Source organism: Myxine glutinosa, chromosome 5, assembly GCF_964187855.1.
Source record: "Myxine glutinosa chromosome 5, kmMyxGlut1.1, whole genome shotgun sequence".
NCBI lineage: Eukaryota > Metazoa > Chordata > Myxini > Myxiniformes > Myxinidae > Myxine > Myxine glutinosa.
Window position 1 is genome coordinate 83,950,443 of NC_136265.1, and position 15,775 is coordinate 83,966,217.

General features: G+C 51.2%; 1 protein-coding gene and 1 long non-coding RNA gene across 6 annotated transcripts in view; one reads left to right on the top strand and one right to left on the bottom strand.

The window, feature by feature from the left end:
* Positions 1-13,553, top strand: part of LOC144892321 (uncharacterized) — a 340,168-nt gene extending 326,615 nt beyond the window's left edge. Inside the window, exons 2-3 of the long non-coding RNA XR_013623513.1 lie at positions 5,991-7,030; positions 11,644-13,553. This is a non-coding gene — a long non-coding RNA (uncharacterized LOC144892321). The remainder of the gene's footprint in view (positions 1-5,990; positions 7,031-11,643) is intronic.
* Positions 13,554-14,560: 1,007 nt separating this feature from the next.
* LOC137427407 (galactose-3-O-sulfotransferase 2-like) overlaps positions 14,561-15,775 on the bottom strand; it is a 93,066-nt gene continuing 91,851 nt past the window's right edge. For all 5 annotated transcript variants that reach the window (XM_068116880.2, XM_078778237.1, XM_068116881.2 and 2 more), the window contains one exon: positions 14,561-15,333. In XM_068116880.2, the coding sequence (XP_067972981.2) occupies positions 14,575-15,333 (759 nt within the window). In that variant the 3' untranslated portion in view covers positions 14,561-14,574. The remainder of the gene's footprint in view (positions 15,334-15,775) is intronic.

The window sequence follows — 15,775 nt, forward strand, 5'->3', positions numbered from 1 at the left end:
CAACCCCAACACACACTGAAAAAAATGGATTTAATCGGACAAGCCATTCTGCTCGAAATTGACGGAAACCAATTTCAAGATGACTGCCGTGGCGGCCATATTGAAAATCACAGCGCGCCCATTTTCGAAAGGCACCTTCCTCTACTCAACCCCAACACACACTGCAAAAATGGATTTAATCGGACATGCCGTTCTGCTCGAAATTGACGGAAACCAATTTCAAGATGGCTGCCGTGGTGGCCATATTGAAAATCGCAGCACGCCCACGAACCTTCCTCTACTCAACCCCAACACACACTGCAAAAATGGATTTAATCGGACAAGCCGTTCTGCTCGAAATTGACGGAAACCGATTTCAAGATGGCTGCCGTGGCGGCCATATTGAAAATCGCAGCATGCCCATTTTCGAAAGGCACCTTCCTCTGCTCAACCCCAACACACTGCAAAAATGGATTTAATCGGACAAGCCATTCTGCTCAAAATTGACGGAAACCAATTTCAAGATGGCTGCCGTGGCGGCCATATTGAAAATCACAGCGCGCCCATTTTCGAAAGGCACCTTCCACTACTCAGCCCCAACACACACACTGCAAAAATGGATTAAATCGTTCAAGCCGTTCTGCTTGAAATTGACAGAAACCAATTTCAAGATGGCTGCCGTGGCGGCCATATTGAAAATCGCGGCGCGCCCATTTTCGAAAGAAACCTTCCTCTACCCAACCCCCAACACACACTGCAAAAATGAATTTATTCGGACAAGCCATTCTGCTCGAAATTGACGGAAACCAATATTGTTGGAGATCTCGCGAGATCTTGGAGACGGCGGCAGCGATTCTCGAAGCTCCACACGGTCTCCACGTTTTCAAAGTTGTCTGTTCACAATTGTATTTTGTCGAAACGGTATTTATCTTTCGGTGTGTGAAGTTATAGTGTGCACCTTGGAAGTTTCTCGGTGTTTATCTTTCATAAATTAATCGTCTGTTTGCCACGTCGCGAGCAAGGCCTTTGCCACGTCGAGAGCGATTTGAAATCGAAGTTAAGTAATTGTTCCCATTTGTATTTTCGTTATAACTGTATTTATTTTATGGTGTGTGTACGTATATTGTGTCCCGAGGAAGATTTTCGGTGCAAATCTTTCATACCTGGATTGAAAATCGTGTTAATTCGTGTCGTGTCTTGAGGCCTTGTACAGTGGACAACATTGAGGCATTGTTTTTCTCTCAGCGGTCCGTCGTTTGTGATCCAATAACTTTCGTTCTCTGTTTTCCCAGTCTTTTCACCCCATGGCCTACTTCCTTGTGTAAATCTCAACTCAAAAAAAACATTTCCTTCTCTGTTCTCATTCGTTTATTCATTCTTATTCGTTCGTTCGTTCTTCGACCACGTGTTTCTCCCCCATTTCCCCAGATAGTTTTCACTGTTATTAACCTTCAATGTTTACACTTTCCCCTCAAGTTATGTATTCCGTGATATATTATAACACCTTTTTCTTCTTCTTCTTTAAAAGGTTGCTTTCGACTTGCTCACCAAATCTATTCATCCCAAAAAAAAATTCCATCTCCTATAGTGCCTTTTTTCTCCATTCCCTAAACTCTCCTGCACTCCATCCTCCATCCAGCGTCCTTAAACGTATTTTTAACTCGAAGGTCACAAGAAACTCATTTTGCAATAAATGTTCGTTTCCCATTAATCGTACACTTTCTAAAATCAAATCTCACCCCTCCCCTCCAAATCTTCCCTATAACCCCTCCCCTCCAAATCTTCCCCATCACCCCTCCCCTCCAAATCTTCCCCATCACCCATCCCTTTCAAATCTTCCCCCTTTCCCCTCCCCTCCTAATCCTCCCCATCACCCATCCCTTTCAAATCTCCCCCCTTGCCCCCTCCCTCCTAAACTACCCCCTCACCCCTCCCCTCCAAGACTCCTCCCTCACCCCTCCCCTCCAAATCTCCCTCATATCCCATCCCTTTCAAATCCCTCCCCTTGTCCCTTCCCTCCCAAACTCCCCCCTCGCCCCTCCCCTTCAAATTTCCCCCCTCTCACTCCCCCTCCTCAAAGCGTCCTCCCCGCTTCTTCCCCCTTCCAACTCTCACCTCCATCTCCCCCAACCTTCTGCCTCGCTCTTCCCCCTCCTCAAATAACACCTCATTGTGCCTCACCCAATCACCATCAAACCTTTTGTCCGCCCCATCCTTCCCTTTCTCCGAGCTATTCTGAAATCTCTGACACACCTTCAACAGCTCTACCTACCTCTTCCACCTCTTCCACATCTTACCCTACCCCTCCTCCCCCTGTTCTGTATCCGATGCTCCCCCTTCCTCTTCATTAACGGTATGGACCGCAAACATCCGGGGCCTTCGTTCAAACTTAACTGATCTCTCCATACAGGTTGCTTCTGTCAAACCAGACGTGATCTGCTTAATAGAAACTTTCCTCCTTCATGATGTCTCTGATTCCTTAGTCTCTCTCCCGGGTTACTCCCTCCTCCGGTATGATAGACCTGAGCCTCGTCCTGGAGGTGGGGTTGCTATCTTTATCAAAAACTCTCTTCCTCACTCGCCCTGCACTGCACTCTCTCCACCTCACCCCCAGGAATACCTCTGGCTACGGCTTCCCCTTCGCTCCCACCTCTTGTTCATATGTGTGTTTTCCCGTCCACCAAACAGTGATGACTCCATCTACATCTCGCTGTCTGATAATATGGACCAACTTCTATCTACTCATCCCAACTCTCTCTTCCTCATATGTGGTGATTTCAACTGTCATCATGCCAGTTGGCTGGGTGTGGGTACCTCTCTCACCAGCCATGGCTCCTCAGCAAAGGACTTCTGCGACTCACTGGGACTGACACAATCTGTCAATTTCCCGACCCGGATCTCAGTCAACGGAGCATCTTCTCTTCTGGACTTGGTTATAACTAACTTCCCTGAAAATGTCTGCTGCTCTTCTTCTGCTCCAATCGGATCATCTGATCATGTCCTTGTTAAAGTGGACATATCTCTGACCATTCTCAGGGAGCCTGCTCAGCGTCGACGAGTCTGGCATTTCACTCAGGCCAACTGGCACAGTCTTCAAGCAGCCATCAATCATCTGGACTGGTCTCCCATCTCTACCACCTCTGACATCAACTCATCCTGGGAATTCTTCCAAAGTAAATTGCTCTCTCTCATGCACAGATTTATCCCATCTCGTCTTCAGTTGTCATACCCTTCCTCCCGTCCATGGTACACGGAATCTTGTGGTGAGGCTGTTGCCCAGAAACAACTTGCCTTCGTCTCCTGGAAAGCAAATCCAACGCAAGGAAATCTCATTTCCTTTCACAAAGCCCGAAACAAGTGTGTGTCCACCCTCAAGAGAGCCAGGAAACAATATCTCTCCGTTCTCAAGACCGAACTCTCTTATCTGTCTCCCTCTTCCAAATCCTGGTGGCGTCTGGTCAAATCCGTTTCTGGTGTTTGTTCCCCCTCCATCCCCTCCCTTACCTCAAACGGCTACACAGCTGACTCCGCACGTGAAAAAGCTGAATGCCTCAACTCTGTGTTTGCCTCTAATCTTGTGTCCCAAACCCATCCCTCTCTGTACCCACCATACCCAGTCGTACCCAGCTGCTCCTGGACTCCGTGTCCTTTCCTCCTGACAAGGTGGAAAAGTTTCTGTCAACCCTCGACTCTGATTCTGCAACTAGACCCGACGGCATCAGCCCGCGGGTCCTAAAATCCTGCTCTGCCGCTCTATCTCACCCTCTCTCTGTTCTCTTCACCCTCTCTTTTGCTCAAGGTCAACTGCCATCTGCTTGGAAATCAGCCAACATCACCGCTTTGCACAAAAAAGGTGCAAAAACAGATCCTAGCAACTGCAGACCAATCAGCCTTCTCCCAATTATAAGCAAAGTCATGGAATCCATCATTGCTTCGGATATGAAATCTTTCCTCTTCTCCAATGGCTTGATCTCTGATCATCAATTTGGTTTCAGACCAGGTCACTCTACTCTGGACATGCTGCTTCTGCTGTCTCAACAATGGATGGAGGTCCTCAATGCCAAACAGGAAATTAGAGCTGTCTCCCTCGACATATCATGTGCCTTCAATACGGTCTGGCACCCCGCTCTGCTCACCAAACTCTCCTCCTTTGGTATCCATGGAAATCTCCACGCATGGCTGGTGGACTTCCTCTCTAGTCGTCGTCAACGTGTGGCCCTGAATGGGTTTCTCTCATCTCCTCTTCCTGTTCAGGCTGGAGTTCCCCAAGGCAGTGTTCTGGGCCCTGTGCTTTTTCTGGTCTTCATCAATGATCTCTCTGACTCTCTTGAAAATCCTCTCTATCTCTTTGCTGATGACTCCACTCTCTGCCACTCCATTCCTCTTCCCTCAGATCGGCAGTCTGCAGCCTCCTCACTCTCTGAAGACTTGGACAAAATCACAGACTGGTCAAACAAGTGGAACATGTCTTTAAATCCTGACAAATCTCACACTCTTACTATGTCTCTCCGAAAAGATCGACTGGACAACCCTCCCATCTACTTTCTCAACAATCCTCTCCAAGAAGTTCTGTCGCTCAAGCTTTTGGGTCTCACTATCTGCCATGATCTTTCTTGGGAAAACCACATTTCCAAGCTGGCCTCCAAAGCCAGTCGCCGACTGGGCATCCTCCATCGTGCGAAGTCCTTCCTCGGCACACCTGAGCTCCTCACCACATACAAGGCTTTCATCCGCAGCTCAATGGAATACTGTTCTCCCCTATGGGCCGGTGCTCCTGCCTCACACCTAGCTCGGCTTCACGCTGTTGAAACCAAAGCTTTCAGAATTATTGGAATCTCCCGCGATGAAGCTATCTCTGAGGGCCTTTCACTCACTCACCGCAGGCAGGTAGGTGGTCTTTCTGTCTTCTACCGACTCCTCTCCGGCCTTGCACCCCCAGCTCTCTCTGTGCTCTGTCCCCCAAATATTCCTACAGGTCGCACAAGATCTGCCAGCAACCCTCTGATGGTTAAACTGCCGAAATCTCGGCTCTCTGCTCACCTTCACTCTTTCATTCCAACTTCCCTCTTTCATTTGAAATTCCAACTTCTTTCCTGGAAGTCCTGGCAGTGTCCATATGTTTTATACCTCTCCCACCCCCCCCCCCCCCCTTCCCATGCCCTCCTCCTCAATGCCCTCTCCCTCTCACAGATCTCTCGATGTCTCGATGTCTCTCGGTCCCTGCTCTCAAAATAATGTTGTGTTTGTGTCCTTCCTCCTCTCTCCCCATCTTGTCTACCGCTCCCGATGTTATATGTTTTATGTGTCGGTTTGTCTTTCTGTGTGATTAATGTTCGCTCTTTCACGAGCCTCGATCTTGTATACAAAAAAAAAAAAAAAAAAAAAAAAAAACCTTCACTCTTTCATTCCTCTTTTCTCCCGCCTCTGGAACAAACTCCCTCACTCCCTTCAATCCCACTCCTCCCTCCAGGTCTTTAAAACAGCTGTTCACAACCATCTCTCATCTTCCCCCATCCAAAACCTTGATCTTTTCTACCCCCGCTAATTCACCCCAGATCCACCTTGTTTGAAATTCCAACTTCTTTCCTGGAAGTCCTGGCAGTGTCCATATGTGTTATACCTCTCCCACCCCTCCCCCCCTTCCCATGCCCCGCCCCCCCCAAAGCCCTCGCCCTCTCAGATCTCTCGATGTCTCTCGGTCCCTGCTCTCAAATGTTGTGTTTGTGTCCTTCCCCCTCTCTCCCCATCTTGTCTACCGCTCCCGATGTTATATGTTTTATGTGTCGGTTTGTCTTTTTGTGTGATTAATGTTCGCTCTTTCACGAGCCTCGATCTTGTATACAAAAAAAAAAAAAAAAAAAAAATTCAAGATTGCTGCCATGGCGGCCATATTGAAAATCGCAGCGCACCCATTTTCGAAAGGAACCTTCCTCTACTCAACCCCAACACACACTGCAAAAATGGATTTCATCGGACAAGCCGTTCTCCTTGAAATTGACGGAAAGCAAAAGTTGTTTCTTCTTCAACCTCTCACAACCCTGGGTGAATAAGCGATCTTCTTTTAAAAAGTTCGAATTTTGCCAAATCTGTTTTATTCGTTTGTTAATATACCTCATCCATTGACAAATCTGGAATTATAATTTTATTTGAGGTTCAAATTAACCCGGGACATTGTGTCAAACGATGCCTGCAAGTCTGTACATGTGATAAATAATTAATCCTCCACAGTCAAAGACTCTTCTTTTTCACACAATAACAACTTCCAGCTTCCAGACCGTACATCCAATCATCTTCAAATTTTGCACACTTGTTACTCTTCATGACTTCTACTACAGTATGAAGTTTCACGTCGATCAATGAAGTGGTTCAAGATATATAAATGTTTTTATTATTTGCATTTAATTAACGATATCTGCCAAACCACGTAACAGAAAAAAAAAATCCCCAAAAAATTCCCAAAAAAACTTCCTGGATCCGGAATAATTTCCTGAGATTCACCAAAAACTAATCAATTCTTCCTTATCCCAACTGCAATCATCCCACTAACTTTCATCCAAATCCGTTCAGAACTTTTCCATATATCTTGATCACAAACACACAAACACGCACACACACGGACACGATCGAATGCATTACTCCCTGGCAGGAGTAAAAGTGGATTTAATCGGACAAGCCGTTCTGCTCGAAATTGACGGAAACCAAAAGTTGACGGACGCCCGGATGGCTGCCGTGGCGGCCATATTGAAAATCGCAGCGCGCCCATTTTCAAAAGAAACCTCCCTCTACTCAACCCCAACACACACTGCAAAAATGGATTTCATCAGACAAGCCGTTCTCCTTGAAATTGACGGAAAGCAAAAGTTGACGGATGCCCGGACGCCCGCCTGGACGCCGCCCGTGACGACAATACCCTTGAGCCCAATTTGGGCTGAGTGGTGAAAACCGAAAAACTTTGCACCTCTATCTCCGAAAGCGCTGCATAGAAAAAATTGAGACATGGCTCATTGCAAAGAACTCTCCATGGGGAATAACATATCTTAATGATGATGTTGTAGCGGCTGCCGCTGGGGTTACACAATCGCCTTGCACCTATCAAGGACGCGGAGCGATCACCAGGCCGGGCTCGTCCAGGACGCCCGGGCAGGCCCGCGCTCGACTTGCCAGGCCTCGGTCGGGACGCCCGGGCAGGCTCGCCCTCGGCTTGCCAGGCCGCAGCCGGCCCGCGGGGCCACGCCCCCTGGCGCCAGGCCTGGGCAAACCCCCTGGCGGAATAGATATATATTGCCGACCGTAAAACGTTTTTCCCAGAGTGCCTGAGTGTTTGATTCTAATAAAGCAGCTCAGATGAATTCAAGCTTTTTGTCGCGTCCATTCTTTCGATCGACGTGGGAGCCACAGCTCCTTCATTGGTGACCTATCGACATGGACACGGCAGTCGCCCTTAAACTGCCTACCTTCTGGGAGGCTCACGCGGCGGTTTGGTTCGCACAAGCGGAGTCCCTGTTCGCCCTGCGAGGCATCACGGCGGACGACACCCGCTTCCACCACGTGGTCGCTGCGCTCGGTTCAGCCACCGCAGCCCGCGCCCTGAGCCTCCTCGAGAGACCGCCAGCCGCGGACAAATACGGCGCGATTAAGAAGCTTCTCCTCGATGCTTTCGCCCTCCCAGCGGCGGAACGCGCACGGCGCCTGCTCGATTTGCCGGAGCTCGGCGACACGCGCCCTTCCGAGCGAATGGACTACATGCTTTCGCTGCTCGGCGAGCACTCTCCGGCATTCCTGTTCCGGGAGCTGTTCCTCCGTCAGCTGCCTAACCCGGTACGCCTCGCCCTGGCAAGCACGACGATCACAGATCCCCGGGCCCTTGCCAGAGAAGCCGACAAAATCTCCGCCGCGGGACAGCGCATCGCAGCGGCGACATGGGACCCGCCGCCGCCTGATGCACCATCCATGGCGCCCGAGCACCCGGCGCGTTCGACGGCCGAACTGCCGACGCAATTGGCGGCCGCTATACCGAGCCGACCACGTTCAGCACGACGTCCGAAGCCTCCACCCGACCAAGCGTGGTGTTCCTATCATGCCAGGTTCGGACAGAAGGCCCGGACATGCCGACCCCCGTGCACCTTCGGCGGGTCGGGAAACGGCCAGGCCGGCGTTCATTACCTGCCATGAACGCCGGCCACAGTCACACGGGCAACTTACTGTTCATCACGGATAAAGCGTCCGGACGGCGCTTCCTGTGCGACACCGGCGCCCAAGTGAGCGTCATGCCCGCCTCTGACCAGGACAGGCAATCCGCGGTTTGCGGCCCCTCCTTGGTTGCGGCCAACGGATCGACTATCCGCACCTTCGGCCCGCGCAACGTCACCCTCTGCTTCGGCGGCCAACGCTTCGCTTGGACGTTTGTAACCGCCAACGTGCCCATGGCTCTGCTCGGCGCCGACTTCCTCTGCGCACACGGACTGCTGGTGGACGTCCAACGGCGTCGTTTAATCAACGCTGAAACCTTCAGCTCCCTGGTATGCACATTGAGCAGCTCCGCGCCGACCGAGCTGGCACGCACCGTCCCGGCGGCGAACGAGTTTGCTCGCCTGCTCGCGGAGTTCCCGGCCCTCACGCGGCCGACGTTTTCGGCCGTCGCAGTACGGCATGGGATCGAGCACCACATACCAACCACGGGCCCGCCGGTCTACGCCAGGGCCCGCCGCCTCGACCCAGCCAAGCTTGCCGTTGCGAAGGCCGAATTCGACGCGTTGGAGCACCTCGGCATCGTGCGGCGCTCCGATAGCGCGTGGGCCTCGCCACTGCACATCGTGCCAAAGCCGGGGGGTGGATGGCGCCCGTGTGGCGACTACCGCCGTCTTAATGACGCTACAACACCCGACAGGTACCCGATCCCGCATATCCAAGACTTCTCCGCCCGTCTGGCGGGACGGGTCATTTTTTCAAAAATTGATCTCATACGGGGATATCACCAGGTACCTGTCAGGGCGGCCGACGTCCCTAAAACGGCAGTCATCACGCCGTTCGGCTTATTCGAGTTCTTGCGGATGCCGTTTGGTCTCAAGAACGCGGCTCAGGCGTTCCAGCGCTTGATGGACGGCGTGCTGCGTGACCTGCCGTTCCTTTTCGTTTACCTGGACGACATCCTCGTCGCCAGCACGTCCCGGGCCGAGCACCTCCTCCACCTCCGAACACTGTTCGGGCGCCTCAGCGAGCACGGCCTCATCGTCAACCCGGCCAAATGCCACTTCGGCACGACGGCCGTTGATTTTTTGGGCCACCACATCACCAAGAACGGGGCTGTGCCGCTGCCAACCAAGGTCGAGGCCATCACCACTTTCCCGCGTCCCCGCACCATAAAGGCCCTGCAGGAATTCCTGGGAATGGTGAATTTTTATCACCGCTTCGTGCCCCGCGCTGCTCAACTCATGCGGCCCCTCTACGAAGCCCTCCGGGGCAAGCCGGCCAAGCACGACATCGCCTGGTCCGCAGCAATGGATGCGGCCTTCCAAAGCTCAAAGCGGGCCCTCGCCGACGCAACACTGCTCGCTCACCCGGTGCTCAACGCTCCCATCGCCCTCACCACGGATGCCTCCGACTACGCGGTGGGCGCCGTACATGAGCAATGGGTGAACGGGGTTTGGCAGCCACTCGCTTTTTTCAGCCGGCAGCTCCGGCCGAACGAGCTCAAATACAGCACGTTTGACCGGGAGCTCCTCGGTCTACACCTGGCCGTCCGCCATTTCCGCCACCTCCTGGAGGGCCGACCTTTCACGGCGTTCGTCGACCACAAGCCGTTGGTTTACGCCATGGCCAAGGTCACGGAGCCATGGTCGGCCCGCCAACAGCGCCACCTCTCCGCCGTGTCGGAGTTTACCACGGACATCCGGCACGTCGCCGGCAAAAACAACGCCGTGGCCGACTGTCTTTCCCGGGCCAGCGCGAACGCGGTCCACCTGGGCGTGGATTTTGCGCTCATGGCGGCGGACCAAACCACCGACACCACGGTGCAAGCCCTCCGGGCGGCGGACACGGGCCTCCGCCTGGCCGACATCCCCTGCGCGGACACTGTCCTGCTCTGCGACGTCTCCCAAGGCCGGCCTCGCCCCATCGTGCCCGTCACCTGGCAACGCCGCATCTTCGCCTCCCTCCACGGCCTTTCCCACCCGGGCCGGAAAGCTTCCCAGAAGCTGGTGTCGGCGCGTTTCGTCTGGCACGGCCTTCGTCGGGACGTCCGCGATTGGACCAGCGCCTGCACCGCCTGCCAACGGGCCAAGGTCCACCGACACACCCAGGCCCCGCTGGCACCTTTCACCGTGCCCGAACGACGTTTCGACCACGTCAACGTGGATCTGGTGGGCCCCCTTCCCCCATCACGAGGGTTCACACACCTGCTCACCATGGTGGACAGGACCACCAGGTGGCCGGAGGCCGTTCCCCTCGTCTCCACCACCACCGCCGACGTGGCGCAGGCCTTCATCGCCACCTGGGTCGCCCGCTTCGGCGCACCGGCGGACATCTCGTCAGACCGCGGACCACAGTTCACCTCCGAGCTGTGGGGCGCGGTCGCCCGCAACCTGGGGGTCAAGCTCCACCGTACTACGGCCTACCACCCCCAAGCAAACGGGTTGTGCGAGCGATTCCACCGCTCCATGAAGGCCGCGCTCATGGCCGGCCTTCAAGACGGCGGTTGGGCCGACCGGCTGCCGTGGGTCCTTTTGGGCCTTCGCACGGCCCCCAAGGAGGACCTCCAGGCATCCACCGCCGAGCTGGTCTATGGCCAGGTGCTACGCGTCCCGGGCGAATTCGTGCCCGACGCTACCAGTCCCTGGTCTGCAGCTCACCAGCGCTCGGACCTCCAGGAGGCCGCCCGACGGTTTGCCCCCGTGCCGACATCCCACCACGGTGACCCCCAGTCCTACGTCCCCCCAGCACTCCGCACAGCGGAGTATGTTTTTGTGCGTCACGACGCACATCGGCGGCCACTCCAGCCGCCGTACGACGGGCCCTTCCGGGTGCTGCGACGGGACGACAAGTCGTTCGTCATCGACATCGGCGGCAGGTCGGACCGGATTGCAGTGGACCGCCTCAAGCCGGCGCACGTGGACGTCGACCACCCACCACGGGTGGCCCTCCCGCCGCGGCGAGGCCGCCCCCCGTCCACGGTGCCCCCCACTCGACCGCCCACCACCTCACCGGACCCCCTCCCACGACCCACCAGGGGTCGCTTCGGCCGGGTCATCAGGACCCCCCTCAAGTTGACCCTGTCGGTGCAAGTCGATTCTGGGGGGACGTGTGTAGCGGCTGCCGCTGGGGTTACACAATCGCCTTGCACCTATCAAGGACGCGGAGCGATCACCAGGCCGGGCTCGTCCAGGACGCCCGGGCAGGCCCGCGCTCGACTTGCCAGGCCTCGGTCGGGACGCCCGGGCAGGCTCGCCCTCGGCTTGCCAGGCCGCAGCCGGCCCGCGGGGCCACGCCCCCTGGCGCCAGGCCTGGGCAAACCCCCTGGCGGAATAGATATATATTGCCGACCGTAAAACGTTTTTCCCAGAGTGCCTGAGTGTTTGATTCTAATAAAGCAGCTCAGATGAATTCAAGCTTTTTGTCGCGTCCATTCTTTCGATCGACGTGGGAGCCACAGCTCCTTCAATGTCATAGGTGCCTCCATTATGACGTCATAATTCGAAAAGTACAAAACTTCATCCGATCAAGATGAAATTTATTGAGCGTCACCTAGAGACAAATAGGTGGAGAAAAGAAAAATGCTGATGACGTCATTGGTCATGTGGTTCAGTCGTCATATTTGTTTTAACACAAAAGCCTTAAACACCACTAACACGCCCTGGCGTGGGTCTGCAATGTCTGATTGCTCTTTCTTGTTTTTTTGTTTTTGTTTTTGTTTTTTATATGTTTCTATATGTTTTGTATAGAATTGACCTTGATCTTTGACCAATTTTGACCAAATTTTATACACCTCTACAGTACTTCATATCCTACTATTAATTAACAATTGGTCACTGGCTTTGGAACCAACACAAATTTTTATTACGGATTGTCGGCATCAAAAAAATTACATATATCAAACAAAGTTTCAAATGGAGCACTTCGTCATCATTGGAGAATTTAAATTGCATCAGATGTGGAAATAAATGCAAATTGTTGCTCCCAGCCTCCCGGCTGGGTGACTGAAGATGCCATTTGTATTTTTTCCACCGACATCCCTATCCTGTGTGGAATCCCATGCAGGCGCAGACAACTTCCTAGTAATGCATTATCTGCAGTGGCAATTACACCAGAAACATAATGTGCAGTTATGACTGTAAGCTTCCTCTTTGGAATGATGACTGTAAGCTATGACTGTAAGCTTCCTTAACAGTAAGCTTCCTCTTTGGAATGATTTTCAATTTTGTTTCAATGCCAGAGAGGCAGACAGAGTAAACAAGCGTTACGCCTAGGTCCCCCGTCGGGGAAGTGATGTGAGTTGACAAAGTGGAAGACGCAGAAAACATGCTATGATATGATATTCCGCTCACAAGGTTCAGACATACATGGAGGCGGCCATCTTGGATTTTGACGTGGCGACCCAATTTTCAATAGCGTTCTTCCTTATGCCTAGATACACCCACACACCAGATTAGAAGTTGGTACTTCGCTTGTTTTTCAAGATATTCCACTCACAAGGTTCAGACATACATGGCGGCGGCCATCTTGGATTTTGACGTGGAGACCCAATTTTCAAGAGCGTTCTTCCTTATGCGGAGATACACCCACACACCAGATTAGAAGTTAGTAGTTCCTTTATTTTTCAAGATATTTCGCTCACAAGGTTCAGACATATATATGGTGGCGGCCATCTTGGATTTTGACGTGGCGACCCAATTTTCAATCGGGTTCTTCCTTATGTCTAGATACACCCACACACCAGATTAGAAGTTGGTACTTCGCTTATTTTTCAAGATATTTCGTTCACAAGGTTCAGACATATATATGGTGGTGGCCATCTTGGATTTTGACGTGGCAACCCAATTTTCAATAGCGTTCTTCCTTATGCCTAGATACACCCACGCACCAGATTAGAAGTTGGTACTTCGCTTATTTTTCAAGATATTCCGCTCACAAGGTTCAGACATACATGGCGGTGGCCATCTTGGATTTTGACGTGGCGACCCAATTTTCAATATAGTTCTTCCTTATGCCTAGATACACCCACACGCCAGATTAGAAGTTGGTACTTCGCTTATTTTTCAAGATATTCCGCTCACAAAGTTCAGACATACATGGCATCAGACAAACATGGCGGCGGCCATCTTGGATTTTGACGTGGGTTGCACCCACACACCAAATTCGAATGCGCTCCTTCACTTACGCACGCATGGACAGACAGACAGACAGACGGACGGACGGACGGACACACGGATGGAGGGGAAAACCATAGTCCCCCTTTCGTTCCGCGGTGCGACAGGGAACAAAAAATAAAAATAAAACACACCTCTCGACATATACACCAAACAAATCTGGACGAATTAAGAGCCAAATTACTGCTAAGCTACAGGTCCGTTTTCCGATTCATGTTCCAATTCGTGAATTAAATTCAAATTGAAATTCATTCAATTGAAATAAAGTTGTTCCTTGATCATAAACTGACGTTGGAGAGAGAAGTGAACCAATTGCTTCATCCTGTTTTGCACATCACGTGCACGGACGTCACGTCAATATCTCTATATTTTCATTCCAAACAGCATCATTCATCATTCCAATCCCAAATCAATAATATGGTATGTTAATATATCAAAGTATAATGTTAAATCACGATTATATTGAGATATTATCAAACCAGCAAACAGTCATCATCTGTTCACTTCCGGATTCTGGAGCAAGGTCCGTGTCGATCACATTTCAAAATTATAATTGTATTGAGGAAATTCTGAAACCTCGTACCTACCTTACAACACCCGCCGCAACCCCAAAACATTCCACAGAAGGTTATTATATTTCCTTTTAGTAAAATATGCAACTTTAATCGTTACTAAATACCGTCCCACTGTCATGTGACCAGATCCTCAGCTCTGATTGGTGGACATTTGTGGGAGACATACACACATACACACACCAGACAGACAGACAAATGCTGTTCCAGATGGCATTGCCCTACGGGCTACACCTTAAAATTGTTACGTATTTCATGTGACCCTTAATGTTGATTGATTTGTACAAAGTTTAATTTACATTTTTGGTATTTGAAGTTTTCACCCTGCCCCAGAGCCCCAGGGTGGGTCCAAAATGATACTGATCTTGCACCATCTTGCCATGTGCTGATCATAACTTCCAAGTTTGGTGAATTTTGGCACAACCGTTTAGGAGGAGATAGATTTGCAGAAGGACAGGACTTTGCCAAATACATCGTTAGCAGACGGACCGGGTCACAATATTCCCCCATTTTCTTTTAAAGCGTGAGGATAATGAATCCTAAATGACAATGTCAACGACAACAATATGACATCACAAACATCAGATCATGGCGGTTCAGAAACTAGGCCTTTGTTTTTCTCCAAATGGTGGCCTAATCATGGGAGAGGGAATGGTTTGGTTTCAGTTGGGAGCTCGAATCTTCATGGGAGCTTGTATCTTCATGGGAGCTCGTGTCTTCATGGGAGCTCGTATCTTCATGGGAGCTCGTATCTTCATGGGAGCTCGTGTCTTCATGGGAGCTTGTGTCTTCATGGGAGCTCGTGTCTTCATGGGAGCTTGTGTCTTCATGGGAGCTTGTGTCTTCATGGGAGCTTGTGTCTTCATGGGAGCTTGTGTCTTCATGGGAGCTCGTGTATTCATGGGAGCTTGTGTCTTCATGGGAGCTTGTGTCTTCATGGGAGCTCGTATCTTCATGGGAGCTCGTATCTTCATGGGAGCTTGTGTCTTCATGGGAGCTCGTATCTTCATGGGAGCTCGTATCTTCCTCAGGAACTGTCGGGCAAAAAGGCGGGCCCTGTACTTTATCTCGGGCAGAATGAGGCGAGAACAGCGATTGAACTCCTCATTCGAAAGGCCCGGCTTCAACTGATAGCCCAGAATTTTCACTGTGCCAGGTTGGAATGGCTTAAACTGTGTGTCGTTGATGATCTTTCCTTCCACGGCAGAGCCCTGCAGGCAAAGGGTAGCCAGAACGTTCCTTCGAGCCCTTAGTTCCTGCACTTCAGCATCTAAACGTGCCAGGCCAAAGTGGACTGCACGGTCCCAAAAGGAGGTGTTGAAATGGGAGTAGAGGGCCCAGTCGAGGCTATTCCATTGGCGAAGGCGGACAGCAGTCTCTTGATATATAGCTTTTATTGAAGCATTGCTGCGGCTGTTAATCTGTGGGGAGAACGACAAGGGTGGATAAAAAGATTTAACAGTTGAAAAAGATGAGATCTTCCATGTCAGTATCCAATGGGAATTCTCATGATATACGGAGAGGTATAAAAGGCAATTTTCCTCATAAATCCTTCTTTTAATGGTGCTGTTTTAATGGTCTTCCAACATTAACCTTTCACCATAAATTTATTTTCTACGTTTGCTGCGACATCCGGCTCAAAACCTCCTTGTATTTCTATTTCTCTAGATCTGCTGAAATGTAATATCTTTGTCTGTGCTTTCCTTTGTTTTTGAGAAAAAACAAGTTTATCCCATATGTATAAAAGCAGCGCTAAGACACGTGTTTGTGAAAAATAGAAAACTTACAAATCCATGATCTCATGGACTGCCCCACAGGCAGAAATCACATCCTTTCACCTGATCATTAAATCCGTTTTTAAAA